At 38.7% G+C, this 27616-nt stretch overlaps 1 protein-coding gene across 1 annotated transcript in view; it reads right to left on the minus strand.

Annotated features, from left to right (window-relative positions):
• The window catches only part of LOC149317036 (uncharacterized), a 197839-nt gene that overhangs the window by 160163 nt on the left and 10060 nt on the right, over positions 1-27616 (minus strand). Inside the window, exons 4-6 of the mRNA XM_089518806.1 lie at positions 19298-19384; positions 12203-12369; positions 2045-2115 (exon numbers count right to left, since the gene is read on the minus strand). Coding sequence (XP_089374932.1) covers positions 2045-2115; positions 12203-12369; positions 19298-19384 — 325 coding nt within the window. The remainder of the gene's footprint in view (positions 1-2044; positions 2116-12202; positions 12370-19297; positions 19385-27616) is intronic.

Below are 27616 nucleotides of genomic sequence, written 5' to 3' on the forward strand. Positions count from 1 at the left end.
TAAATAGCCTTGAGGACTACAATCCCCACCCAGCCCAGCCTCACTTTCTCCTCCTCCATTATATGGCTATGGAGTGGCTGTCAGGACAGCAGATGTAGGAGAGTGAGGGTCACCGCCAGTAGATCCTAATGACATCATACACCAGGACTCCATAGGAGCCGATAATGATGTCAACTTGGCATGCATTGGCTATGAAGGGCCGCCAACAGGTGATCATCCTCACTTGCCTGCCCCCATCCCTTGTGTCAGCCTTTCTGGTGGGAGAAGATGGAGAGATAGCTGGGATAGGCAAATCTATCAAAGGCTACCACAGCAATCAATGGGTGATTCTCCATACTTATCTCCATCCCTTACCCTCCTGCCAGTTACTACTTGGTTATAAGGGAGTCCTGGAAAAGGGTCTGGGGAAAGGAAATTTTCTCCTCCCTATAGTGACTTAAAAAAAATTCATGCAGTGAGGAAATATGGTTAAACTACTCCTTTTTCTCTGTGGGAACCAACAATTTTAAAAAGCACATCTTTACCTACTGGCAAAAACCTAGCAGATACCTCTAGAAAAAAAAAATCTCATTCTTTCTTTCTTTATGAGAGCAAATGGCAAATACCTTCAGCTATATGGGATTAGACTGTATTTGATTTCTACAAACAAGCAAGCAAAAAAGTCTGCTTCTTTAAACGACCAAAGACAGAGGTAGAAAACCAATTTAGGTTCAGCTAAATGTAGTATTTCTGGTCTATTGTTATCAGCACAGTCCCAAACACAAAATCATTGCAACCAGACCATCTACAAAACATCTACAGGTAGCCATGTTGGCCATATAGCAAATTCAATAACATCCAAACAATGATACCTTGATAGGACCAACCAAAATGCACAATTGCATGTTGCAAGCTTTCTAAGTCACACTGGCTTCTTCATCAAGCAAACAGGAAAAAGAAATTGATGATGTTAGTCATAGGCCTGTATTTTCTGTATCTGGTCTTAGTTCAGATGGTAGGCAGGGCTATCTGCAGGCTGGCACCTTCCCCTTTGGCCATGTGGTCACGGGTAGGTTTTCAAAGTCAAGGAAGGAGACATGCTGGATTCCAAGGAAACATCTGCCTATTCGCTTCCGAGCGCAATACAAGGTGTTGGTTATCACCTATAAAGCCCTACATGGCTTGGGCCTGAGTTACTTGAGGGACCGCATTTCCCTATATAATCCGCCCCGCACACTTAGGACATCCGGGAAGAACCTGTTGGAAATTCCATCTTCCAAATACGTTGTTACATCCCGGATGACCTTTTCAGTGGCGGCCCCACAAATCTGGAATGGTCTTCCCGAGGAGCTCCGTCTTGTGACCCCCCTGGAAACATTTTAAAAGAGGCTTAAAACCTTCCTCTTCTGTCTAGCCTTCCCTGCTGAAAAATGAAGTTATGCACTCCCAATCCCATTGACTCTCTGCCTTACTCTCTTGAATGATTGTTTTTTAGATTTTATATAATTTGTATTTTGCATTTTTTCTACTTTATGAGATGTTGTAACGGTTTCATTGGTCTCTAAACCGCTTTGATCTAAGGAAAAGCGGTATACAAATAAAATGTATTATTATTATTATTATCTTCTTTGAATTGCAAATAGACATTAAATTCCCTTCACTTTGAAAATCTAATTTTTAAAGAATAATGATTTAAAGAATAAAGCAAAATGACATGTTAACTCACAAGAGAAACAGTTTATAGTTTGTGTGATTTGAAATCTTCTACATCAGATTTTTGTCAAATGTTTAAGCTTAATCTTGCTAGCCAAGGCTGCATGGTAGCCTCACTGATATGTAAGGAAAAGAAGGAATTGGGAGGGTAGTGAAGAACAAATGTCAGCAACTAGGTTTTTGTATGTAAAAAGTATCCACAACTTCTTGGAAAAAGATATAGAAGTCCTGTCAAAGCAATCTGGAAGTTGCACCTTAGTTTTAAGGTAATGTCATTGACAGTTTCAGTCACTTTCAAAACATCATGGAGAAAGTGTTGAGAAAAGGAGGAAATTCTGTTGCTAATGCATACCTTTGGAATATTTTGGGAAGTCTTCTGCCAATCTTCTTTGTATACTGGAATATGTCTTTATGTTTTATATCCTAGAGGAAGAATGTTTGAAATTTTTCAAACTGTATAAAGAATATATTTAAATATTACTGTTCTAAAGACCACCTACATATATCTATCCATCCATCTGTAATATATAATGCGAAGCAGTTTTCGTAAAATACCAAACAAAAGGTAATATTTACAGCATCATTGTAATTCACAGATTTAAAAGTAAAAGCATTTCTGAAGTGTTAAAAAAAAGTAATAGAAAACGTGAGAGGTGACAGAACAGAATTGGGACTGCAGTACACACCATAGTCATGAATCAAACCTCATCCCACTGCATGGGTAACTTCCATGCTTACCAATAAACTTTCCCTGTTAGGATGAATGGCAATTGGAGAGGGCATTATTTCATTGGGCCTCATTCATTTTTATTTTATAGATGAATGGCTAGTCATTCCCATGACAGCCAGCATGGTGTAGCAGTTTGAATGGTGAACCTCAGTCTGGAAACCAGGGTTCAAATCCTTGCTCAGCCATGCAAACCCACTGGGTGTCCCCCTCTGAATAAATCTTGCCAAGGCAACCCCATGATAGGCTGACTTTAGGGTTGCCATAAGTTGGAATTGTCTTGAAGGCACACAATAATAAGTCATTTCCATGCAGAAAAATGTGGAACTTGGGGAACAATGCTGCGATGTGTGTGTGGGGGGGGGGGGGGTTTAAATCTGTCCACCTGCTAATACATGGAGCAGGGACCATTGTTAGAGATTGCAGGACTCCCTCTTCCCACTCCTGAAGTCCAAGAAAAGGAAGGGAAATAAGTTTCTGAAAATGCATCCTACAAAACAAACAAACAAAACCAGAACATATGTTCAAAATGAGAAGAATCTCTATTTCCTTCTCAAACAAATTTTTATTGCTACAGAGAAAACATTATTTCATAGAATCATAGGTTTGGTAAAGACCACAAGGGCCATCCAGTCCAACCCCCTGCCATGTAGCAACTCTCAATCAAAGCATCCCCAATAGAGGGCCATCCAGCCTCTATTCAAAAACCTTCAAAGAAGGATATTCCACCATTCTCGGAGGCAGCATGTTCCACTGTTGAACAGCTCTTACCATCAGAAAGTTCTTCTAAAGTTTAGGTGGAATATCTTTTCCCGTAACATGAATCCATTGCCCTGTGGAGCAACAGAAAACAAGCATGCTCCATCCTCATTAGGACATCCTTTCAAATATTTAAACATGGCTATCATGTCACCCCTTAACCTTCTGTTTTCCAGGCAAAACATACTGAACTCCCTAAGCTGCTTCTCGTAAGGCATGGTTTCCAGAACTTTCACCATATTTACCTCCTGTGTCTTCTCCTATTCTTACCCGCTTCAAGACCATGTTGAATTCAGAGCAACAAGGATAGGATTGAGTTTGGAAAAACCTTGCTCTGGTAGAAAAAACGGCCTCAGCAATGACTTGAAGATAAGGAGAGAATTGGTATAACCGGGTGAGTGAGATATTGGAAAACAATATCTCTATCCTTCTCATCAAATACAATGAGTTTTAAGAGGATTTATATAACTCTGAGGTGATCACTGAAAGGATGTTCTCCCATAGAAGGTCTGCTCAGTTTCAACTATGTCTCTGATGTCTTTCAGTGGCAGGGTTATTATTTTGATCCCCCACTGCTTATTTCTTAATTGCTCAAACATGTGGTAGAATTACTGAAGTGATTAGTCATGTTGGGTTTATTTTATTTTTAATACGAATTTTTGATATATCATATGTAGATCAAAAGAAAATGGGTTTGTTCAAAAGAGCCGTATTTTCTTCCATGACAGGGGGTTGGACTGGATGGCCCTTGTGGTCTCTTCCAACTCTACGATTCTATGATTCCTTCCTTCCTTTTTTTCTTTCTAGTTTTCATCATTGGTATACTTCTCTTCATTTAAAAACAAACCCCAAAACACTTCACAATAAAAACAGATACAATAAAACATTAGCTACGAGTGTAAAGCAATAAAACCTTTAAAAACTTTTAAACCATACAGTAAAAACTAGGGGTAGCTGACAGCGGGGCTAACCTACACAATTAAAATATCCCTCATTCAAATTGAATAGAATGTGATCCGGACACATGCAGTTTGCCGTGGTTCAGGCTTTTTGCAGGGCTTGGGGAGGTCTATTTATATTCAGTGGAAAAAGGCTCTGCAGATTTTGGAACCAGACATTAGAAGATTTTGCTCAATGGCCATAAAGTTTGAGGAATTCTGGGAGTTGTAGTGCAAAAAATATTTTTTGCAAGCTTTGATCCTCCCATTCTTTTTTTTAAAGCAGCCATGTTACAGAGATTGATCTGGAATATGTAAGATTAACTTCATTCTTCAGCATGTCTACAATTTAAGATCCCTTTTCCTGTCATAGTTCACTATAGAAGAGGAATATGGGGTCAGGAACAAGGGATACCTCTTGCATGTGAGAAAGCACCATAGCCTTGATCCAAAGCAGCCCATCCATCTCCGATGGGCAGTTTTAGCCAATAAAGCTGTCACAATTACATGTATCATGTTACTTCTACACTAGCCCTTAGTGGAGTAACTAACAACTGATTGGAAATTAATATAACATACATGAATGAGAGAGAATCAAAGTGAGAAAGAACACACACAAAGCTGTAGCCGGATAAATGAATCAAATGCTTTCCATGATATGGCTCCACTGAGTATTCATTCAAACACAGCCTGACAGCTGCATACTTGCCAACAACCAGACAGTTTAACATTGTACCAGTGATAATAACCAGATATTCCAGATGAAGAATATTTTTACAGTATTCAGTGATCTAAAAATTCCATCATCAAAACACTTGGACATGAAAGCATTGTCTCCAACTGCTTCCAGACTCCCCCCTACACACACACTTTTTGAAAAAAGGAAAGGAAAGAAACAACGTGTCCTATTATCTTAGTATTAACGTATTACCACATATTACAGTACCAAAAATCCATTGAAAATGCTCTTTTATTTTAGGGATGTGCTTTATCCCTAAGTGCATTCTCAAAAAAAAAAAAAAAAAAAAAAAAAAGGCTAAATTTTTGTACCAGCCAAGCTCACTAGCAGGCAGATTTTCACCAGCCAATCCATCAATCAATCAATCAATCTCCCTCTCCCTCTCCCTCTCCCTCTCCCTCTCGGTCATAGTCCACACTGGCCAAATAAAGCAGCTTCTAACTGCTTTGAAGAGTGGCTGTTTAGCTGACGCATGAGGTGAAAGTGGATGGGAAGCAAAACAAAGCTGCACCCCGGGGCTAAAAACTAGAGCAAAGAGAAGATGGGATATTCCAAGTCAAGGTGGAAAATGCACATCATCGCACCAGCATATAAACAGGACCGCAGCAAAGGGAAAACACGATGGCCAATAATGCAATGGATGTTCTGTCCTGGGCCATATGCTATTCAACATCTTTATCAATGACTTAGATGAAAGTATAGGGGGCATGCTGTTCAGATTTGCAGGTGACACCGAATTAGGAGGAATAGTTAATACCCCAGAGGACAGGATCAAAATTCAAAATGACCTAGATTAGAAAGCTGGGCTAAAGCTAACAAAATGAATTTCAACACAGAGAAATGTAAGGTACTGCACTTAGGGCAGAAAAATTAAAGGCACAGATATAGGATAGGGGACACCTGGTTTAAGAAGACTATGTGTGAAAGGGATCTAGGAGTCCTAGTAGACCGCAAATTGAACATGAGTCAACAGTGTGATGCGGCAGCTAAAAATGCCAATGCGATGCTAGGCTGCATCAATAAAAGTATAGTGTCTAAATTAAGGGAAGTAATAATGCCACTCTATTCTGCCTTGGTCAGGCCTCACCTAGAATACTGTGTCCAGTTCTGGGGACCACAATTCAAAAAGGATGTTGACAAATTGGAGCATGTCCAGAGGAGGGCAACTAAAATGATGAAGGGTCTGGAAACCATGCTTTATGAGGAAAGACTTAGGGAGCTGGGTATGTTCAGCCTGAGGAAGAGATGGTTAAGAGGTGATATGATAGCCCTCTTTAAATATTTGAAGGGGTGTCACATTGAAGATGGAGCAAGCTTGTTTTCTGCTGCTCCAGAGGCCAGAACACAGAACAATGGATGCAAGCTCCAACAACAGATATTCCATCTCAATACTAGGAAGAAACTTCTGTCCGTAAGAGATTTTGAACAGTGGAACACACTCCGTCTGAGCGTGGTGGGGTCTCCTTCCTTGGAGGTCTTTAAACAGAGGCTGGATGCCTCTGTTGGGGATGCTTTGATCGTGATTTCCTGCATGGCAGGGAGTTGGACTGTATGGCCCTTGTGGTCTCTTCCAACTCTATAATTCTATGTAATTACAAAATACACAAACCAGACAGCCCAACAAGGGGCATGAGGTGAAGGTTGGGGGGTAAAAGGGGCATGTATGGGGAGCCTCCAAGATTGTGCTTTGCTAGTTTATCACTGGACACACTGATTTGCCGACACATTGTCCAGGTGATGCATTACACGTGCGCCTGTGTGGCTGGTCATAATGGCAGGATTCCAATAGAATGGCATCTGAGCAGGAAAAAGGAAGTAAGTGGGTTGCTGTGCAGCATGGCTTGATGCCATGTGGTGTGGACGGTCCATGGGTGTTCAACCTGCCTTGAGAGCAAGCAGTACGGATACAAAGGATCATAAAATAACTTGCTTGGTTGTTGTTGTTGTCATTTCTGAATTAGCGATGGCATTCAAATTCCAAAGCAAGCTTCTTTGAATGCTATAAAAACTTAATAAACTCTGAAAACTGGACTCTGGGGATATACATATCAAATGTTACTCTTTACAAAAAAAATAATAATAATTCAGCATCACCAATCCAAAATAATTGCTTGCCCAGTGACAGATATTATGTCTGGACTGGATATAATTGTGTTTTTCTTTTAATGGGAAGAGGAGGGAAAAAGAGAGAGAGATTAGTCAGAGGTTGTCTTTATCCATAGCATAACTTCTTCATCTTTGATGGTGTTAAACCAGGGGTGAATTTGATTCAAATGTAACCAGGATCTGGGACCACATGTGGAAACAACCCCTGGTCTCTTACAATCAATCCTGACTTTACTCAGCATGGTTATTTCATTGATGGAACTGATACCCCACCCCACTCCACCCACAAAAAAAGGCACCTTGCCCAAATAACGTCTATCCACACTTTTAATACAACAATTCAACAATAAACAGTGTGTGTGTGTGTGTGTGTGTGTGTGTGTGTGTGTGTGTTTCTTCAAGTCACCTGCTGACTTATGGTGACCTCGTGAATAGGATTTTTTTGGACAAGAAATACTCAAAGGTGCCTTTGCCAGTAACCTTTTCTGAAATATAGCCTAAAGTACTTGGTACTTGTTGGGCATCTTCCATTCAAGTAATAGCCAGGGCTGACCCTACTTAGCTTCCAAGATCGGATCTGATGCCTTTAGGGTATTTAGGCTGAATTACATAACAGGGTTAGTAAAATATAGGAAATACATTCCACACTTATTGTGAAACACATTGAATATATCTGCCCAGCTAGGTGATTATCTGAATACAAAAGACTGTGAGAGTCTGGTAGCACCACAGAGGCAACATTGATTAGTCCAAGGAAAATGGAATGCACACATCTCTATTCCTCTGTGTCAAAAGTGGAACGATATACTTTCTATTCTACCAAAAGCTTAATTGCTTTTTCTCCTCATTTCTTTCTATTGTAAGTCATGGTTTGTCCAAACAGAGTAGGATATGACAGACTACCAAATGGGACAGGAGGTAGTAAGTGAACCCCCCAAGGTATCATGTAAGTAATATAATACCTTTGAGTCCCTACCTGAAGGCAACTGACAAATCAATTAAGACTACCAAAAAAGGTAAAAACCCAATTAAATAATTATCTCTTCCACTTGCGACTATTAAGAGCTAATTAAATTCTATATGTTCTATTACATGTGGATTCAAATTCTCCCTTGCCAGTTAAGGAAATGTATTCAATGGTTACAGACAAGACGTTATAAACATTCAAATAACTATTGTGATTGAGCATGCTGTGAGAATTAAAGTAAAAATAATTAGCTGTTACTTCAACTTATGATTCAAAGCTATCAAAAAAGACCCCACTCTCCTCCAAATAAATAAATAAAACACATCTCTGATATATCCTTTCATAACAAGTCAGTGAACTAAGCATTTGAAACTTCTATCATATTTGAAACTCTGTACCATTAGGAGGATCTTATCATAATGGCTATATTTCATAACACGATGGTGCACCTGATATTTATAAGGAAGTTTAGGCCAGAATCCTATGCACAAACATAAGTCACCTTGCCGTTTATGATGCTGACTTCTCAATAGATCTCCATAGGATTACATTGTAAGTCAGGAATGGAAATTATGTGCCCCTTCAAATGTTGTTGGAGTACACCTTCTAGAATCCCTAGTGAGTGGTAAGGAACACTAGAAGTCTCAGTCCAACACCCATCTGTACATTTGTCAGGTCAGGAACATCTCTGGCCTTGAGATTTCAGAGTGTAATCCCTGATATTAGTAGCCCCTACTGATGTTTGTGAAGGGGATGAGAGAAGTGCAAGGAACGCATGGTAATATGTATGTATTCACACACACACACACACACACAGAGAGAGAGAAAGAGAGAGAGATATTTACAAAGTGGTGCTCACATTCTGAGATTCTGCCCCCTGAGGACTGAAGAAGAAGTCCCAGTTCTTGAGATTCGGAGCCAAGTCCTGCAATCAGGGAATTTTCCCTTGACAGCATGATTCCATTCCCTCTTAGAATTATTATAAACAAGATAATAGTTTTCTCTTTTCTTCTATAATTATCTTAGGACAGTGTATGTTAACATTACATCCAGATCACTCCGTTCATCTGAGGAAGTAGACCAAGTCTACAAAAGCTTATGCTACAACATCTTTCAAAGGTGCTATAAGATCCCTTTGCACTGGATCCAGCGATTCTTGTAATCTAGAATTTACTTCTGTGTTAGCAGTCCCATCAATTATCTCCATTTTATTTGTGTCTTATAAAAATATACTACTGTCTTATAATGTCTTCCTGTCTCTTCAAAAAAGTAACATAAGCAGCAGAGAAAACAATACAAAAATAAACAGTTGCAGACAGGTATTTCTGCTTGCACTGCAGATCAGTAGATGCTACCTACTTATTAGGGATATAAATCTTCATAAATTTCACTCTTGCAGACAAGAATAAAAAATTTCACAATTTTTCTCTTCAGTGCAAAAATGTCATAAAAACTATGCAATTTTCAAATAAAATTTTTCACTTTAGTGCAAAAAGAATTCATCAAAAACCATGCCATTTTTGAAGACTATTTGTAGTTTCAGACTCCTTTTTTGTTCAAAAGCACATTACTTGCACGGGAAACAGCCAAAATGTTATTTTCTCCACAAAAAATGCTCCTTTTTGTGCACGAAATTTGCTTTCTCTACAGAAATGTTATTTTTAATTTTTTTGTGCTGAACATGCTGTTTTCTGCACACAAAACCTATGTGCATTTTTCACACTGAATAAACTCAAACTGTGAAGATTCTTGCACCTCTAGGATTCTCCTTCTCTGGGTTTCCTGATCCTGACACTTGAGAATCTCATTTTTCAATCATTTTAAAAAAAATTTTTTTTAAATATTCCTTCCATCCCCACAATTTAGTGATGACTCATTTCAACTTCCCCATGACCCCAAAGCCTGTTGAAAGAGAAAATCCATTTGCTACTGTTGAGAGCAAATACTCATGTTTGGTCCTCACTATGATTTTGGGGTTATAGGGTGAGTGGCTTTTTCTTCCATTTAGCTTTTCCACTTCCTTTCCTTTCCTTTCCTTTCCTTTCCTTTCCTTTCCTTTCCTTTCCTTTCCTTTCCTTTCCTTTCCTTTTCTTGTTGGAAGCATTATTCCAGTCAAAGATTCTCATTATGCTTCATCTCCTTTTTGCCATTAGAGCAATGTGAGTGCTTAGACAATATAGGGCATGGCTCTTATCCTATTTCAGATTTCCCCCCAAGCTTTCCCTTTGCGTAATCATAGATGGCAATGCATGGCGTTAAAGCCCAGTGTAACTGGGCAGTCAACCACTGTGACTCCAGCAACTTCTACTTCTCAGCAGTATAGCTTGATGCCACACCATGTGGTCAGGCTGTATGCATTGGGGGTCACTGGTGTAGACAGTGGGGTTACGAACAGCTTTCGGAAAAAACAGGTTCAGGCCACTTTTTCCTGCCCATGTGTTCTTCACCTTAGTGCAACATGCTAGAGACTGATCAGATTTATCTGCATAGATTCTACTGAAGGAGTCTGCCTTTAACTGCTAGTCTGAATCCTTCTGTATAAAGGGCTAACATTCTCCTACTTTTCCAGTTGTGCTTCCCCAGATTTCCTTTTTATCCCAAAACTTGTGGGAGATCCTTTCCCTAATCCAGACCTAGTTTGTTACAATGCTCTGGAATAAGTATATAAAGTCCACCTCAGGTTTTTGCTTGGGCATCTGGAAAGGCTAGAGCAGTCTGGTCCATGGACTTGGGTAAGGAAAAAACTACAGAACAATAAAGTTGCATTTTTTTTAAAAAAAAAAAGTATCTCAGGGGCCTACATTCTTCCTCGCAAGAACTCCAGGACTCTAAACAGATTACTGGTAGGGAAAAGTGATAACAGACCCTAGCATAACACAGAAGAAGAAAATAAAATGAGAATGATACAACCTAGTAATTATTCATACTATCAGAACAGGGTTAGAGAAAATAAAAATTCATCTTTCTCAGCTTGCAACAGAGGTGACAAAACAACTATTCACAAAGGGTTTGCAGAATTCTCTTTCAGTTAAGATTGTTGCATTTTGCTTACAAAGCTATCATGTTTAGGCTCCCTCTTGTGTTATTTTGACTATGTAAGAAGTCACACAGAGAAAATAAGACTGTTAATATGTTAATATAGGGAATGTTTACAACACATTTTTAACATTTGACTTGTATTTTTTTATTCCCTAGATCACTTATTTAGACTGTGAGTCCTTTGAGGATAGGACTACTAACATTTGATGGAAACTGTTGTAATCTGCTCAAAGTTCTGCATGGGGTCTGACAGAATATTCATCAAATAAATAATAAAATATTCCAAAGGCTTTTTGTTTTGTAAATATGAACAGAGCAAAACAGTGTGTATTATGAAAGAGAGCAATTCCTAATGTAGCCAGGCAATGGTAGGGAAGACAGCAAAACCAAAAGTGTCCCAACCTTTAAGGACTAGTGGAAAGTTCAGAAAGTTTTACAGGCACTCTCACAATATAGCTGTCATGATGGGTATGGCCAGTTACAAAACACCCATTTCCTAGAAAGGAAAGCTGAAAGAAAACTTTCTAAAGAATCTGAGTCCAAGACAAAGGTTGAGTTCAGAACCTCAGAACACAGAACCTCTTTGACTCCAAAGCTTGCACACTTAAAGATGCTTCATTTATCAGAAGGCAAGCCAATCATTTCTCTAAATCACTTCTAATGTTAACTTTATTTTATCAAATCCCCCTCCCTAAATAGTATGTTTATCCCCAAATAGTACGTTTACACCCAAATCACACATAAAGAACAGACTTCACATACTTCAATATGCAAAATCCTTTCTCTCTTCAACTTTATATTCTCCCCTCTGGATCACTGCTATTTTTCTGTCTTTCTTTTACCCTCCACAACCTGAATTTTAAAACCTTACTTTTTACATTAGTTTTTCAGCTCTCTTTTCAGTGACGGTACACAGCTTCCTTCACATGTGGCCGCCATTGTCAGTGCAAGTCAATCAGAGGTCAGAATGAGGTGCCCAGCATCAACAACATGACTGGGCACCTTGTTGTGATCTCAGTGATGGTGCCTGATAGTGTGGGAAGGCAGCACTGCCATTACTGTAGAGAGCAAAGGTAATTCAGAGCCAGAATTCTCTGGGGCAGCCTGGAGTATTCTGGACAGTGGAGATAAACCCACAGACATTCAGGAAACTGCAAAAGCACTTTTGCTGCAGTCTTATGTGGAAAAGTCCAGTTATGGAGTAAAGAAATTTATTGTTGGTACTTCATTCTGACCTGTTCCAGTAGAGAGTTGCCAAGGAGAATAATCTCACTTTGAACATCCTTCTCAAATTGGTCAATATAAGGCAGAACTTCTTCTTCTTCAGCTTTCTCACAAAGATGAAAAGGCTTGTTATAGTTCATAGGCCATGCAGAATCATGTTTGTCTTCAACAAGTTTTTCTAGAGACAAGGTGAGCACATGTTAATGTTTTAAGATATACTTCACTTTTCACTAGAACCTCCAGTCCATCAGCTTAAAACCAGGTGCAAAAGTAGTCTCCAGACAAAGGTTGATTCCAATGCCACAAACAAGTTTTTTTTTATATATCATCAGCCAAATTTACAAAAAGTGGATTGGACTTGTTACAGTAATGTTAAACATCAGAAGTAAGAAAACTTTGGTGATCTATTGCAAATCACCAAGATATCTACAAAACAGCCTCACCTACTGTCCTCCTCATGGTATGCAATAATTACAAGTAATACTTCTCTACCCTGTAACATTATACTTCTATGATATTTGGGGTGATCTATGAAATATTGCTTAGGTTTTAAATGGAGAACTGCTAACAGTAGGGAAATGCTAAGTTTTCAAACAACTGCCAAGAGCAAAAAAAGGGTGCATATATTTCAGATGTGCAACTCAGTCGTCATTTAAGCTGTTGCTCAGAAGCGCAGGGAACCAACAGCTAAGAGCATCCCTGGGAACATAGTACCACCTTCTGGAATACATTGTCCTGTGGAAAAGTCCTCTACAGTGCCATCCCACACAGTGGCATCTATCTGCCAATGCAGTTGGTTCTCCAGTACTCTCCGCATCTCCCCAGTTAGCTAAATCTTAGGGGGACACTGAGCCCACCCACTTTGCAGCTCCACCTATCATTACATAGGCAGTAAAACAGCTTCAAAGTGAAAGAGAGAGGGACAGACTGCCTAAAGAATTTTGTGGGGTTTTCGGACTATGTGGCCATGTTCTGGAAGAGTTTGTTTCTGATGTCATGGCCACATAGCCCAAAAACCCCACAAAAAACTATGGACTCCAGCCATGAAAGCTTTTGATTTCACGTCAGATTGCCTAAACTTTAAGTCCATAAGTTTAGATAGTTTGCCCAAACAAAAGGGTTATGCCACTTCATGAAATCCCACTAATCACCCCCAGGGTTTTGTTTTTGTCTCCATTGTCAGCATTGTCATTGAACAGAGCTTGGAAGAAACATGGTAAACGAAATATGTTCTGAATAACAAAGGACAACAGAATTTCTTGAAAATGTTCTAACAAAATATTGTTTATGCAATATTGAAGAGACATTGCTTTTAGAAAGATTTTGGGAGTTGGCCATTATTTATTTATTTATTTATTTATTTTTAGTGATCATTGGCGGGATACATTCCTCCATTTTGTAGCGTGGCGGCGGCGGCAGTAGGGTTAGGAAGCGCGCACCATTCACACACTCCCTAATCCTAGTACGTACTAGGCTAATGAAAAATGGTGGCGCCCTGTCTACATGGGTGCCGCCATTTTGACGTGACGAATGCCTAGCATCTGCATGTCCTGGCGTGCTTGTGACACCGCAAGTGCGCCATTGGCGCATTGCAGCATCACAAGTGCGTCGCAAGAAGAACCTGCTTTTTGGGGGTTCTTTTTGTGACAGAGCCGTGCGGTTTGGCCACTGGGGCTCCCTCGCAGAGCAAACCAGGGCAGCGGGAGACCACCCTTTTTGGGCGGTTTGTATCCCGCCATTGTGTCCATTTAGTCTTTCATCTTCCTTATAACTCTCAATGATGAAGATGATGATGATGATGATGAAGATGATGATTGTGTGCCTTCAAGTGTTTTCCAACATGACAACCCTAAAGTGAACCTATAATGGGGTTTTGTTAGCATGATTTGTTCAGAGGAGGTTTGCCATTACCTTTCCCTAAGGATGAAAGCATGTGACTTGTTACAGATGGGTAATATACTACTTGTACAAAACATTAATGACTGACAACTGGCATATTAGTTGCAACAATTTGAGGCTCTCATCCAGAATGTGAGCCAAAAATTGCCAAAATCACACTCAGAATGGAAATGGTTTTTGACAAGGAAAGACATGGAAATGAAACTGGCTGTTTTAGTCCAGATGCAATATATATCAGTTCTTCTCACCATTGCAAACACATCGTTGCATTTGCAAGTCTTTTTGATTACAGCTCTATATATTGCTCTACAAATTATGCTATGACTTTTAACTTGATCTTCCATAACTTTAGGTCAGAAATAATCAAGGGAGTTATCATGCCCATTTCCCCATATTAGGATCACTAAAAAAAAGAAAAAAGACAGTTACCAGTTTGTCCACATCTCACTTCATCGGAGTTATTTGCAGATTAACCCATGCTTTTGTACCTCTTTTCCCTCTCCTTTTATGGGAAAATGTCATATTTGCCCGTTTATATGCTGCCAGACATAAATCTGACTAAAGAGTGCCTTTTCCCCCTTATCTCCATTTTCATCATGTCCTCTATGCAATAAGAACCAGAAACCAAAATATCTATAGCCATTTTTATTTTCACATTTGCTCAATCAATATAGTCCAGTAATTAGATTTTTGAATTCTGCTATCTAAACAGTCTTATATATGGCCAACCTAAACCCTACTACCATGAAATACAGAACTTTGCTTTTGATTTAAACCTGTACATATCTATGTGCTTAGGGCAGCCAACCTACAATTTATTTCAGAGTCCATTTTATTGAATTCAGCAGGGTTCACTTCTTAGTAGACATTTATAGACTTGCACTATGAATGTTTTTTGTCCTATAATATATTTTTCTAACCTTGCTGCTCTCCAGATGTGTAGACTACAATTCCCATCATCAATGTCTACACACATTAGGGGTGGAGTGAATTTTTGTTGGAATAGAAAGGGAAAAAATTAGAAAACCAGAAGCAAGTTTCTAACAATTTCAGATTTTACAGTTTTTAATGGAAGGGATCATCCTATCGTGGACCTCAAAGATGAAGAATTAGCTCTGCAATCCCCCAGAGCTTGAACCCCTTTGTTTCAATCCAATACATCTGGAGGACATATGAATACAGAAGTCAAAGATGATTTGTGAACCAGATTTTCATCCCTTTTTTATATTATATTTATAATCAATATACAAATGATTCAGGTTTTTTAAATGAGAGATTTTTATAGTTTACCATGTGATGCCAACATCCCACTCTCTTCATCTAGAATTGTCATCAGTTTCTCATAGAGAAGTTTCTCATACAGTTTTGCAGGCACTAAAATAAATAAAGCAATGAAGATCAGAGAGGTCTGGCTGACTTCAGAAATTCAGATAATATTTAAGTGGTTATATAAAGCAATTACAAGGTACAGAAATAAATAAATAAATAAATAAATAAATAAATAAATAAATAAATAAATTTATATCCCACCTCTTTGCAAAATGCAATCGAGGCGGCTTACAAAATTAAAATATACAGTCCGAACCCTCAACCCACCCACCCTTAAAATACAATTAAATAATGTAGAATTTAAAACATAAAACATACTTAAAAACAATACGATAACTGGGGTGAAGTCAGGTCAGCAGTTAGATTTTCTTTCTGATAGCCAGAGAACTATTCAGGAAAGGCCTGCTGGAAGAGATCTGTCTTTATAGCTCTTTTATAGCTATAGAATAGAATCATATTTGTTTAAATACGTAATGCATCCCATTGCTTTTTATTATCCAGTTATGAAAAAGGTTTTATTTCTGCAAATATGTAATGTTATAAATGATGCTGCAGCATTTCTCAAAGTACCACATTACATTAATTCATTTTTAAGTTGCAGATATGATTTTCAGAAATGGAAATCATTCATGTGTTCTTCTTCCCAATATGTTGTTCAGGGAAAACAAGATCTTGGGAAATGACACTGAAAAGTAATTATGACAGTTATAATTTAAGGCCACCAAAGTTAGTTTACTGAAATTATGTTTACAGCTTTAACATTAATTCTTTGCTTTCCTCTTTCTTCATTGGTCTTCTTGCAGCAATCTCCTTTGCTCAGAATTAGCAGTAAACACATAGCATGTCTCCCCGCCTGTCAACCTTCAGGTTTTCCAGACAGGTTCTGTTGGAGGCAGGTTCCTCCATGTATTGTTTTCTTCCTTATATCCCAGACCATACAAAAATAAACAAGTGGACTAAGAATAAAGAGAGGAATTTAAGCAACTGTGCCAAGGATAAAATGATAAAACTGCCCTTTAGAAATCTTATCTCATGTATTATTTCACATCAGTGTATTTCAACAAAAGAAGAAGAAAAAGAAAAAGAGGCAGTGAGGAGGAGGACGAAATAAAGGGGGCTTTTCAAAAATAAGTATATGTCTTCTGGATGTGCCTTCTACAAACATCTTTCTTCCAATCTGGGGCAGCACAGATTGATCAAAATAATTATGTTTGGGATCAGGAAAACTCTGTGATATGCTGTGGTTATGTAGATCTCGACCAACCTGAGGCTGGCTGCTATGGCTGACATACCTCCAGTAAATTGGATTTCTGTATGGCTTTCAAGTGACAGTTCAGCCAGAGACATAAGAGGAGAAATTGAAAAGGACAGCCACTTAGATATAGCTCCCCAAGACACAGAAAGGCCTAATATATTAAGTCAAACAAAAGGAACAAATTGGATGGACTTTTCTAAGGACTTCTGTCTGTTCTACACAGCCACCCAAGGGAGTGTTTAATATTCATATGAAGATGTTCATCCTCCCAATCCAGGCTCAATGACATGAGAATGTATGGGTAGGGTGGAACATTGATAACTTTACTGGAAGATTTGAGCTGCTTCTTCATGGATGTGTGTTTGGCTAATCTTAAATGGATAAACAGGCAAACAGATCTTTAAAACATTTAGCTTGGTTCTTTGTTAAGGGTGATCATAATTACCGAAGTTACATTTGTTGTAGTCACAGAGATATTCAAGACTTATGCAGTGGTAGTTTTCAATTCTATCACAACTTTGGAATTCCCTTCCCTATCACAAGTGAAGACATATAATTTCCACAATTTTCTTACTGGGTATTTGCACATTCCAAAGCGTTTCAGGAAATTATTCTGAACAAGAACACATAGTGGTTTTTTTATGAGAATGGTGGGGATTTGTGCAAAAAGTAACATTGGTCAAAATCTGACATCATCAGATATAACAGCAATGATGGCGCTCCTTCATTGTAGATGGGTCTGATAATGCCATCCACCCCTCGAATAAATCCACCTTTTCAGTCTAGCAGCACCCTAACCAAATGGTTTCCAAGTTCCTGAAGATCAGTATACTGGGTGAACAAATAATGATGACAATTCTTTCCATTCCTAATAGGGAGAGAGCATGTTTTACACCACATGCCAGCAAATTATAGCATTCAGATTTTTAAATAACTATGAAGTTACTTGAGTATCACTTTAGTTGAGTATCTGGAAGACATTTCTGCCTTATGGCTACCCTAAGCATCTGAGGAATCAGGCATGAAATTAGATAATTTATAATTATGGAAGTTAAGGAAAAGAGGTTTGACCACAAGTAAGATTTCAGTTTGGGCTGGAATGGTACATCTCTTATTCCATTCTGCAACAAGAAGACCAATCAAAATAAATCTGGATTTTGATTTATTTATTTTTTTAAAAAAAATCCAACTGTGAATTTTGATCCTCCCATGTAAGAACAAAATTATTTAACATTTTCTTCTTCATCCACTTCAAGATAAGATATTTTCCAGTGCTCTTGACAAGCAACCTTACTCTGTAAGAGCAACTCTAAAGCAAATTGAGAGAGTGATTCCTGCAGAAGCAATGATAGCTGCTATCGTGTTGTGGGGACTTTCACAAATTAACTATCTTGGATGGGGTGTTTGAGTCAGGTAGTCCTTTTACACCTGTTTAGATATGAGTGTGTCCATGTGTGTGCATGCATGTGCTTTGTTTCACAGGAGAGGTGCAGAGGTTTTGCACAAAAGGTTTTCATGCAAATTACAGAAACACTGGTGAACAAAGTCGTCCTGTTTTTGTTTGTTTGTTTGTTTAGAGGCAACAACATGTGTGGAGTGATTTCTCAACTCACTAAGATAGCCTCTCTCACCAAGAATGAGACATTTTAAGGACATTATTCACATCCCTGCTTCTTTCTTTTAGGTTCTTTATTTGAAATGTAGTAATGAGCAATGATGTAACAAGGCAAAGATTTGCTTTCAGCTCTCTTCATACAGCACATCAATCTGTGTGCAGTTCAGAGGTTTGTTCCTTTCAATATGAATATGTTTATATACATATATGGTTCAGTCTATTTTAACAAAATACCTACTACAATATTAGAAAATAAGGACAATTAGTTCCATATCCTTGATTGACTTACAAAGGGGAATTTTAAAAAAAGAACTATGAAGATGGGCCTTCCAACTGTAATGCTTCTTGCACACAGGAGGATTTAATGTCAAGGGAAATGCATCTTTTTCTCTACAAAAACATGATTGTCAACCCACAAAGGCAAAACATATTTAATTCTGTGGCATCTTTCTTGGGCTCTTTCCCACTACACAATTATAGCACTATATCTCCACCTTAAATACTATGACAATGTCTATGGAGTCCTGGGTTTTGTAGTCCAGGGAGGAACCTGATAATTCTAAATACGTTTACCTAAACTGGATACCACAGCATTCCATGGAATGTTGCCATGGCAGTTAAATTGGAATCATAGTGCTATAACTGTGCAGTGTACAATAACCAATTTGCCATGGTAATTGGAAATTTTAAACATTTGTAATTAACTAATGTTCTCGGGTTCCCATCCTCCCCCACCCCAGCTACACTAGAGAAACTTGGTTTGACACAACCTGGAAACAGAAAGGCAGACCAAATGCAACAGTCAGCTACTTGTATCTGTTCACTAACACACTGTCCTTCATCAAAGACTACCAAGCCTTCCCTTCACGTTTAGAGCAGCTAAGACTTATAATTTAAATTGTAAACTGGATATTTAAATGGAACCGAATTTGTGATCTTTGTCACCTCATTTCCATGAATGGGAAAGAATATTCTGACACAAAAATTACATACTTAATTCTGCCTCACCTTCTTTGCTGACCTCCATCCCACACTGCCTTGGGTTTATTTCCTCATCCATCAGAGGGTCAAAGTAATTTCTGCTGCATTCATTTCCTGTGGAAAGTACATGAAGTAAGGGTCAGTGATTATTAGAAGCACATGAACCAAAATGTTAATTTTGAAATTCGACACTAGCATGCAAGAGGGGCATTTCTGCTACTAGTTTATAAGATTTAAAAAAAAAGTCTTCTAAGCCTACTACTTTCATAATTATCATCTAGGGAAAGGTCAAAAAAGGTAATTTTGGAAACAGGTTCAGTTTGTGTTACTTTTGCTCAGAACTTAATGAGAAAATTCTCAAATGTAGATGATGGGTTGATAAAAATAATAAAAATAATAAAAAACCTCTCCGCCTAAAATTAATCCTAAACCAAAATGATGCTGAATGTGACTGTTAATGTGTTTCACAGGTGACCTCTTCAATTTTAACAGTTTCAGGTTTCACCACTGAGCTTTCAACATCTGGTGCATCTTTAACATTATTGTCAACCATGGAAGTGTTTAATTACAGAGGATATGCTGCAAATACTGCCTCATTAATCTGAACAGCAATTGTATTAACTTGGTCTCAGCATCCGCACAATGATTTTGATGGAATAAAAGCACTCATTTAGCAGTTTCAGTTTTGATTGCTGGCTGTGTGTACTGCTCCGGGAACTAATGAAATTTGTAAAAGAAAAGGAGAAATACATCAGCAGGCATACAATCTTATCTTTATGGCCTAATGGGCTGCTTTATTATTTTCCTTTTACGGGTCTCCTCCTTTAGAGATGTGGACCTGATTCTATCCAGGCGCTACAAATGGCAATGTCAAGAAACGGATGTGTTGTTTTTCCTCACTGTGAGGCTGTTCTCCCCTTTCCACTGTCTCATGCCCCATTCTTGCTGCAGTGACACATCTAGGATACAGTCACCCAGCCTCAACCACGGGATTTTAGGAAGTGTCCAAAAGACTTAGTCTTTAATTTGAATTTCATTTCTAACCTCCTTTCTTCACTCACCACTTTTTCTGATTTTCATTTTTTTAAAAAAAAAAAAATGCTACAGTACATTGATTAAGATGGGAAAGATGGAAGCCTTTTGGAAGCTTTTTCAAAATGACTTTAGTACTAAATCTCTGTAACCACCACTAGACATTGGCCGGTTACAAACAGGCCTAAAAGTACATGCTGAGTACTTACTAGGGTTAGAAAGGGGCGTCCCTTCCGGATGCCCCCAACCCTAGTACGTGCTCAGCACGTACAAAATGGCGGTGCCCGTTCTACATGGGGGCCACCATGACGACGTCACGACTGCGCCACCTCCAAATGAGGTGGCACGGACGTGACGTCGTCGCACCACATGAGGGCGCCTAGAGCACCCTTTCCGCGGTGCGAAAAGGAGCTCCGAAACAGAGCTCCTTTTGCAGTTTGCTTCGCTGGTGCAGCCTTCAGACGGCTGCACCAGTGACACAGAGGAGAAAGGGGCCAAGGACACCCCTTTCCAGGCTGCGGGGAAGCAGCCTTTTGCCACTTCCCCGCAGCCTGGAAAGCCTTGGAGGCTGCCGTTCTTGCAGCTGTGGCCCCGATACAGTGGGGAAAGGGGCAGGTGCAGGCTGCCCCAAACGGGCGGTCAGTAACTCGCCTTTGTCACCCTATTTAGTAAAGGTGTATTTATTTATTTATTTCACTTACATTTCTATTCTGCCTTTCCTCCCATGACCTTAAAGGACTGCTCATGGCTCTCTTCTGCCTAATCTTATCCTCACACCAAACCTGTGAACCAGGTCAGGTTATGAAAGCATGATTCACCGAAGATCAATGGGAATTTGAAGTAGGACCTCTCAAGTCTTATCCAGCCCTCCCACCACTATACCATACTGACTCAGTGGTTAGCAGTAGCCCTTGCTTCAGAGCTCACCATGCTGACACACCAGATACACAGTTACTCCCAGGGCCAATATCAGTGCTGATGCAGGGAAACCTCCTGTGTCTCTCCATATTCAGTACCTCAGAATCTTTGAATGAGTGACCAAAGATGGCCCCACAGGTGACACCAGAGCACTAGCCTCCAGAACTCTGGAACCGTCAATCACCTTAAAGTTGCCTGTGGGTGCTTAACAGCCCCAAATTATGCACACTTTCCTTATTTGTTATCTTTTACCCACCTCAGAATGAGTTTCAAATGAATGAGCTTGAGATGAGCACTTTTACACAGATCTAACAAAAACAATGTCATTATCAGCATGAGATGCATTTTATTAGTTCAATACAGCATGGTCCACGGATGCAAAATATCTTTTTGTAATTCATCCATCCCTCTACTATAGAAGGTCAATAGGAAGCTCTCTCTCAACATTTGTACATGGCCTATTTAACTCTCTAGGGTGGGAGTAGGAATTATAGCAATAACAAGTACATTTGGGCCTATGGGCCACATTCAGTCCTTTGGGAACCCACATTGACCTTTTCATGGGTCTAGCACCCCCATCCCCATTGGCTAATAATTGCTTTTTCAGCCAATAAATACATTTAAAACATTTTTTAAAAAAAATCCTTTGTGGGGTTATTATATGCTTTTTCAAGCAGGTTCCTCCCAAAATGGCCTGAAGGTAGATTGGATCTGAAGTGTCATCATTTCTGCTTTCCTAAAATGGTGGTCATGATAACATCCTGCAGCCTTCTGGGATTCGGGGCATGCCCATCCCTCCCCAGGGTCTCCTATGCTGCATTAATTCATATGGAGTAATCAGCGACCCTGATAAAAATATATAGGTCCATACTTGGTCAAGTAGGTATTATCTACATTAGCTCTGTACCACCCCAAAATCCCGAACTGAGCCTGGGCTGTTTACACAATGCCCAGACTCAATCTGGGGTTTCCACCCTTTGTCCCACATTTTAAAAACACATTTTTTTGCCCCGGGTTTTCAAGAAAACCTGGAGCAAAACACAGTGGTGAAAGATGGCAATGGGTATCTGTCAGTCCCTCAGTGTTCCTGCTGAGTTGTTTTGCAGGTACAAGTCACTCTGAGCTTGTCTGAGGTTAGAACAAAGCTGGGCACATCATCCTGACTTCAGAGAAACTCGCACCCACAGCAGCTGTGCTGGGTAGCTCACAGACACCATGGCCGCCCATCATTTTCAGCAGGTAAAGGGGTGTCTGAATTGGGCGGGATGAGGGCCCCAGAAAACTCTGGGGGCCACCCAGAGTATTCTGGCAAGTGTAGACAAGCTTAAAGGGTCATTTAAATGTGTGGTGTTTTATAGTCAATAATAGTTTGCTGTTATGTATATTTTCAGAATGAAATAAAACACTTTTTAAACAACTTCTTGACATATATAGATATATGAGAAAGGAACAGAGATTTGGATGTAAAATTATGGGAATACGTTAACAAATAAAATGTCAGTTTATAGTTTCACATATATTGTAAAGAGCAAAATGGAAGCGTGGAAAGCATACAAAGCATTAGACATATGACAGAGATAACGCATCCAAGACACACTGCAGCAATCCACGGTATATTTGTTTTAGGTTTAACAAAAATAATCTGGGCAGCAGCTCTTTTCAGAGACTAAATGAAACTCTGATATGAAACTAGGTTTAATTTAGATTTCTGGACTGGCACACTTTGACTGTCAGGCTCTGTTCTTTTCATGCAGTAAGTACAAGACCTGAAAATTTGCTTTACCTTGAGGTCTCAATAAAGAAAAAATAAATGAGTTTCATTTTTGTTACTTTATCTGTCAACAACTACGAGTCTGGTATGAATCTTGGCAGTATGTAATCAAAGTCTTATGTAGCGCAATAACAGAGCTAGTCCACCTTATTCAGTGTAATTGTTTTCCTCTAGCACAAAGCACTGTGAGAACATGCTCCCTTTCAGATGTTGGCAGAATAATTCACTTGGGTATTAGAAGAGAAAATGGCAATGTGTATCTGTATATGGATCCTTCAGAGCTATGAGTGATATACTACCAAAAGTACTTGCAAATATACAAAGTAAATTTTGATACAGACTAGCCTTGGGTACATCCTCAGTTACTCATATTGCTCCATATCCTGTTTTTAAGACAATAGTGGATGATATCGGAAAATGAAAAGTATCCATATGATTTATCTTGCACGGGTTGGCATCCTAGTTTATTTTCCCAAACAATCAATTGTATGCATGGCAACTTCCATGCTAGGAGTCATACAGTATCTATGTTCCTTAGTGAAATATGATTTCATATATACTAAAGAGCGCTTCATACATGTTTTCTAGCACTTGTTTTCTGTATCCGGCAACATGTATATAATATCTTTTGAACATGCTATTCCTTATTCCAGATGTTCACCAGGAAGTTTGCTCCCAAGAACTCATTTCCTAGATTTTGCATAAGAATAAAATAGACTTTTTGTACATGTAAGGACTGAGGATATACTCTATTCTGTATTTCAAAAATATTCCACTGACTAAAAGAAAATCAAACACACAACACATGTTAGACATACTGATCTTGTCTAATAGAATATTAGATAGGATGCAAAACTGGATTTTAATCCCCACAAGACCTTTTGTCTAGTCTCACTGAAACAAAGGCCTCCTTCACTCTCCTTCAATTATTCCACATTTCTAGCTATTCTGATAATAGCATCATGACATTTATTCAAATGCATTGTTAGACTGTATTAACCCAGCATTCAGAGATGGTCAGTGCTTCCAAATGTTACCATCATAAATTGGGGTATTATTGGTCAAGGGGAAATTATTATGATGGAAGCAATATTTTGTACAGAGATGATGTGTAAATCATGATTGTATCATAGACATGAATTGAGAAAACTTCCAGACACCACATATTTTAACCTAGCTTTACCAAAGCTTTGAAAGTTGATTTTTAAAAGAAACATTTTACTCATCACAGTGGGCCCTTGGTATCTGCTGAAAGTTGATATCTGCTGGGTTTTTTCCGAGGACCCCATGTGGATATTAAACTCCATGGATGCTCCCATAAAATACAATGTCATAGTAAAATGTTCCTTATATAAAATGGCAAAATCAAGGTTTGTTTTTTGGAATATATGCAAGCCATGGATGGTTGAATCCATGGATAAAGAATCCATGGATACAGAGGGCAGACTGCACTTAGGAAAGGAACATGATTCATTACAATATTTGTTGTTCGTTATAGGAAAAAATAACTCATTCTGCTACTCATTAGGAAAGGGTTGGTTTTATTATTGTTTAATTATTTAAAAAACACTTTAAATTTGTATTCAAATGTGCGCTAAAACAGTTAAAATATTACAACAACCAAATATGCTAAAAAATGATCCTGTAAAGTAATGAGCAAACACTACTTGACACACTAAAAATGAAATCATGCTATGAATTGTTACATTACTTTTAACGTAACGTTGGTGAAAAATGTAACATGCAGTGGACAAAGCATTACTTCCTAAGTCTGAGCTTCTAAATTGGTCATGAGTTTAATTTGAAGTGGTACTCCACCCTGTAGCTGTTTTGAATGTCAGAGTTCAGCCCTCCTAAAAATGGAGTAAAAAAATTATTTCTGAGCATATGCAATGTATTTTTACCTTATCATTCAGTAATCACAGAACACCCAGACCCCTGGGACAAGGAGAAAACTTCCAGGTCAGATACAGTACGTAATCTCCATCATGTTAAAGTAAATAGCTACTGGTTATATATTTATTGCCAATGGCCTATTTTCTTTAGAGAATTTCTATAGAACTCTAGAAAAAACTCAGCACATAAAGGCATTGTTGATTTGTTGTTTGTTTGTTTCTCAAACTTTTAAATGTATTAACATCTCTGTTAGACAACCACTGGAAGCATTTCACTAATTATGTGAATTCATGAATAGATTGCCAACTAATTACTAATTAAATATCTGAAAGCATATAACATGCAAATGAAGAGGTCCACTGAGAAATCTGTGTTATGCTTCTTTACATTACACACATAAACAGGCAGTTATACTAAATGTTAATATGTTGTTAACATTACAACAGAGGAAGAGCTCAGCATCTCTTGGATATCTTATAGTGTTTACAGATTTAGACATGAACAATTGGCTCCTCATGAGTTGCTCCCTGGGTTTTTGGCTTGTATAAAATTAGTCCAGAGTCTCAGGTTAAAACTGGATATAACCAAGTAATTTTGGTTCTGTTTTTGGTTACATATAGGGCAATACACACGATTATGAAGATGTTTGTAAACTTGATAATACAGGTTGCATATACCTTAATTGAAATTCCAAAATCTGAAATACTCCATTTCCAAAATTGTCCAGATGATTCACTGTACACAAATGTTGTTTCATACATAAAATTATTTTAAAAATATTGTCTATAAAATTACTTTCAGGCAATGTATATAAGGCGTATATGAAACAAAAAAAGAATGTTCAGACCTGGGACCCATCTCCAAGCTATCTCATTCTTTATTTGTAAATATTCCAAAATCTGAAAAGAAAAACAACCCAAAATCCAAAACACTTCTGATCCCAAATATTTTGGATAAGGGAGACTCAACCTGTAGTCTTCTGATATACATAAAAACCTAGAATCAGATTAGCTGTGTTGCTAAGCATGTTACTGGCTTTTGAATTAATTTATACTTCTTTAGCATTTAATATCAAAGAATGGCGTAATCAAGGTTCTAGCTTAGGGGTGGATAAATATGGACATTGATCCCCAAATAAGAATTCTGTCACACAGTGGAATTTTCCTTCAGTTCCCAAATGTCTAGCAATGCAGGAAGTGAGACATCATTTTTTTTATATTTGCTGTGTTGACATTCCCTTGGTATCTTTGCTTCCCTTCCCTTGGAATCTTTGCCTGCACCTTTTCTTTGGATGCCTAAATTGTATTTCTAAATGCTCAGTTGAAGTTTGGAGCTACTTCAGTACTTTAGGGATTGAAGAAACATTTTATTGAGGGCAGAATTCTTATTGAGGGGCGATGCTTTCATTTTGCACCCATAGCTATTCCCCTCTAATTAGGGGCAGGGTTGCACTGTGGTTTGTTGTTGTTGTTGTTGCTGTTGTGTATCCTCAAGTCATTTCCAACTTATGCAACCTTAAGGGAAGCTTATCATGGAGTTTTCTTGGCAAGATTTGTTCAGAGGAGGTTTGCCCTTGCCTTTCCCTGAGATTGACAGCATGTGACTTGTCCAAGGCTACCCAGTGGGTTTCATGACCAAGGTGGGAATCCAACCCTGATCTCCAGAGTCATAGTCCAACGCTCAAACCACTACGTCACACTGGTTCTCTGTGGTGTGCTAGGAGAAGGGATTTCCACTGCTGTTGTGTGCCTTTCTGTGGTCTGATCCAGATCACCTCCTTTCCTTCCCTCCCTCCCTCCTCTGGATTTCTTCCATTTGTCTCAAAAGGAACACTGTCAGTGGCAACAGAAGCTTTCTTCCCAGAGAAATTAGTAGCCATGAGGCCACTGGTTGCAGAGAAAAACCATAAGTCATCTCCCCACCACCATTCACTTGATTTGCTCTCCCATATCCTTATGGCTGCCAGGTTTCTACCTGTATTTAATTTTTAAATTTTTCTTTTTAAAGACAAGCATGTAAAGGCCAGCCACATGCTTAATGTTTTACTAGTACTTAAAGTAAAAACCATCTCAAAAGGAAGAGTTTTGGAGTTCAGTGGGAATTATTTCTAGGAAAGTAAATATATTGAGTGAGAGCCAGTGTGGTTTGAGTGTTGGACTATGACTCTGGAGACAAGGATTTGAATCCCTGCTTGGAAATGGAAGCCCACTGGATGACCTTGGATATATCACACTGTCTCAGCCTCTGAGGAAAGCAAAGGTAAGCTCTGAACAAATCTGGCCAAGAAATCCATGTGATAGAGTTGCCTTAGGGTCACCATATGTCAGAAACAACTTGAAGGCATATAAGAAGTATACTCAACATGTAGACTAATATGGATATAAGGGTCCCTGCTCTCAGTATAAGATGCACACACACACACACACAGATGCTTCAGGAATTTATCAAGAGGAAATTTCCTACCAAGAGTCTCCCAGGCTCTGGAAAAATAGGTGTAATATGCCATATGTGAATTGACAGGGTAAAAGACAAATGTGGTCACCTTTGATCTTTGAATGAGCCAAGCTTTCAAGGAAGGCTTCCTCAGAAGTTCTCTGGGAAACAAAGGGGATGTGTTTGCCAAAAATGCTTCACACAACACTTCTTATTTGGTGAATTTCTTTGAGTCAGCTCACACATTCATCTAGCAAAAAACCATGTATGAGAGGAGGGGGGAAAGCCTTAAGGCC

Source organism: Sceloporus occidentalis, unplaced genomic scaffold (genome assembly GCF_023333645.1).
Source record: "Sceloporus occidentalis isolate IW3139 unplaced genomic scaffold, rSceOcc1.0.p SCAF_3, whole genome shotgun sequence".
NCBI classification, from domain to species: Eukaryota; Metazoa; Chordata; class Lepidosauria; order Squamata; family Phrynosomatidae; genus Sceloporus; species Sceloporus occidentalis.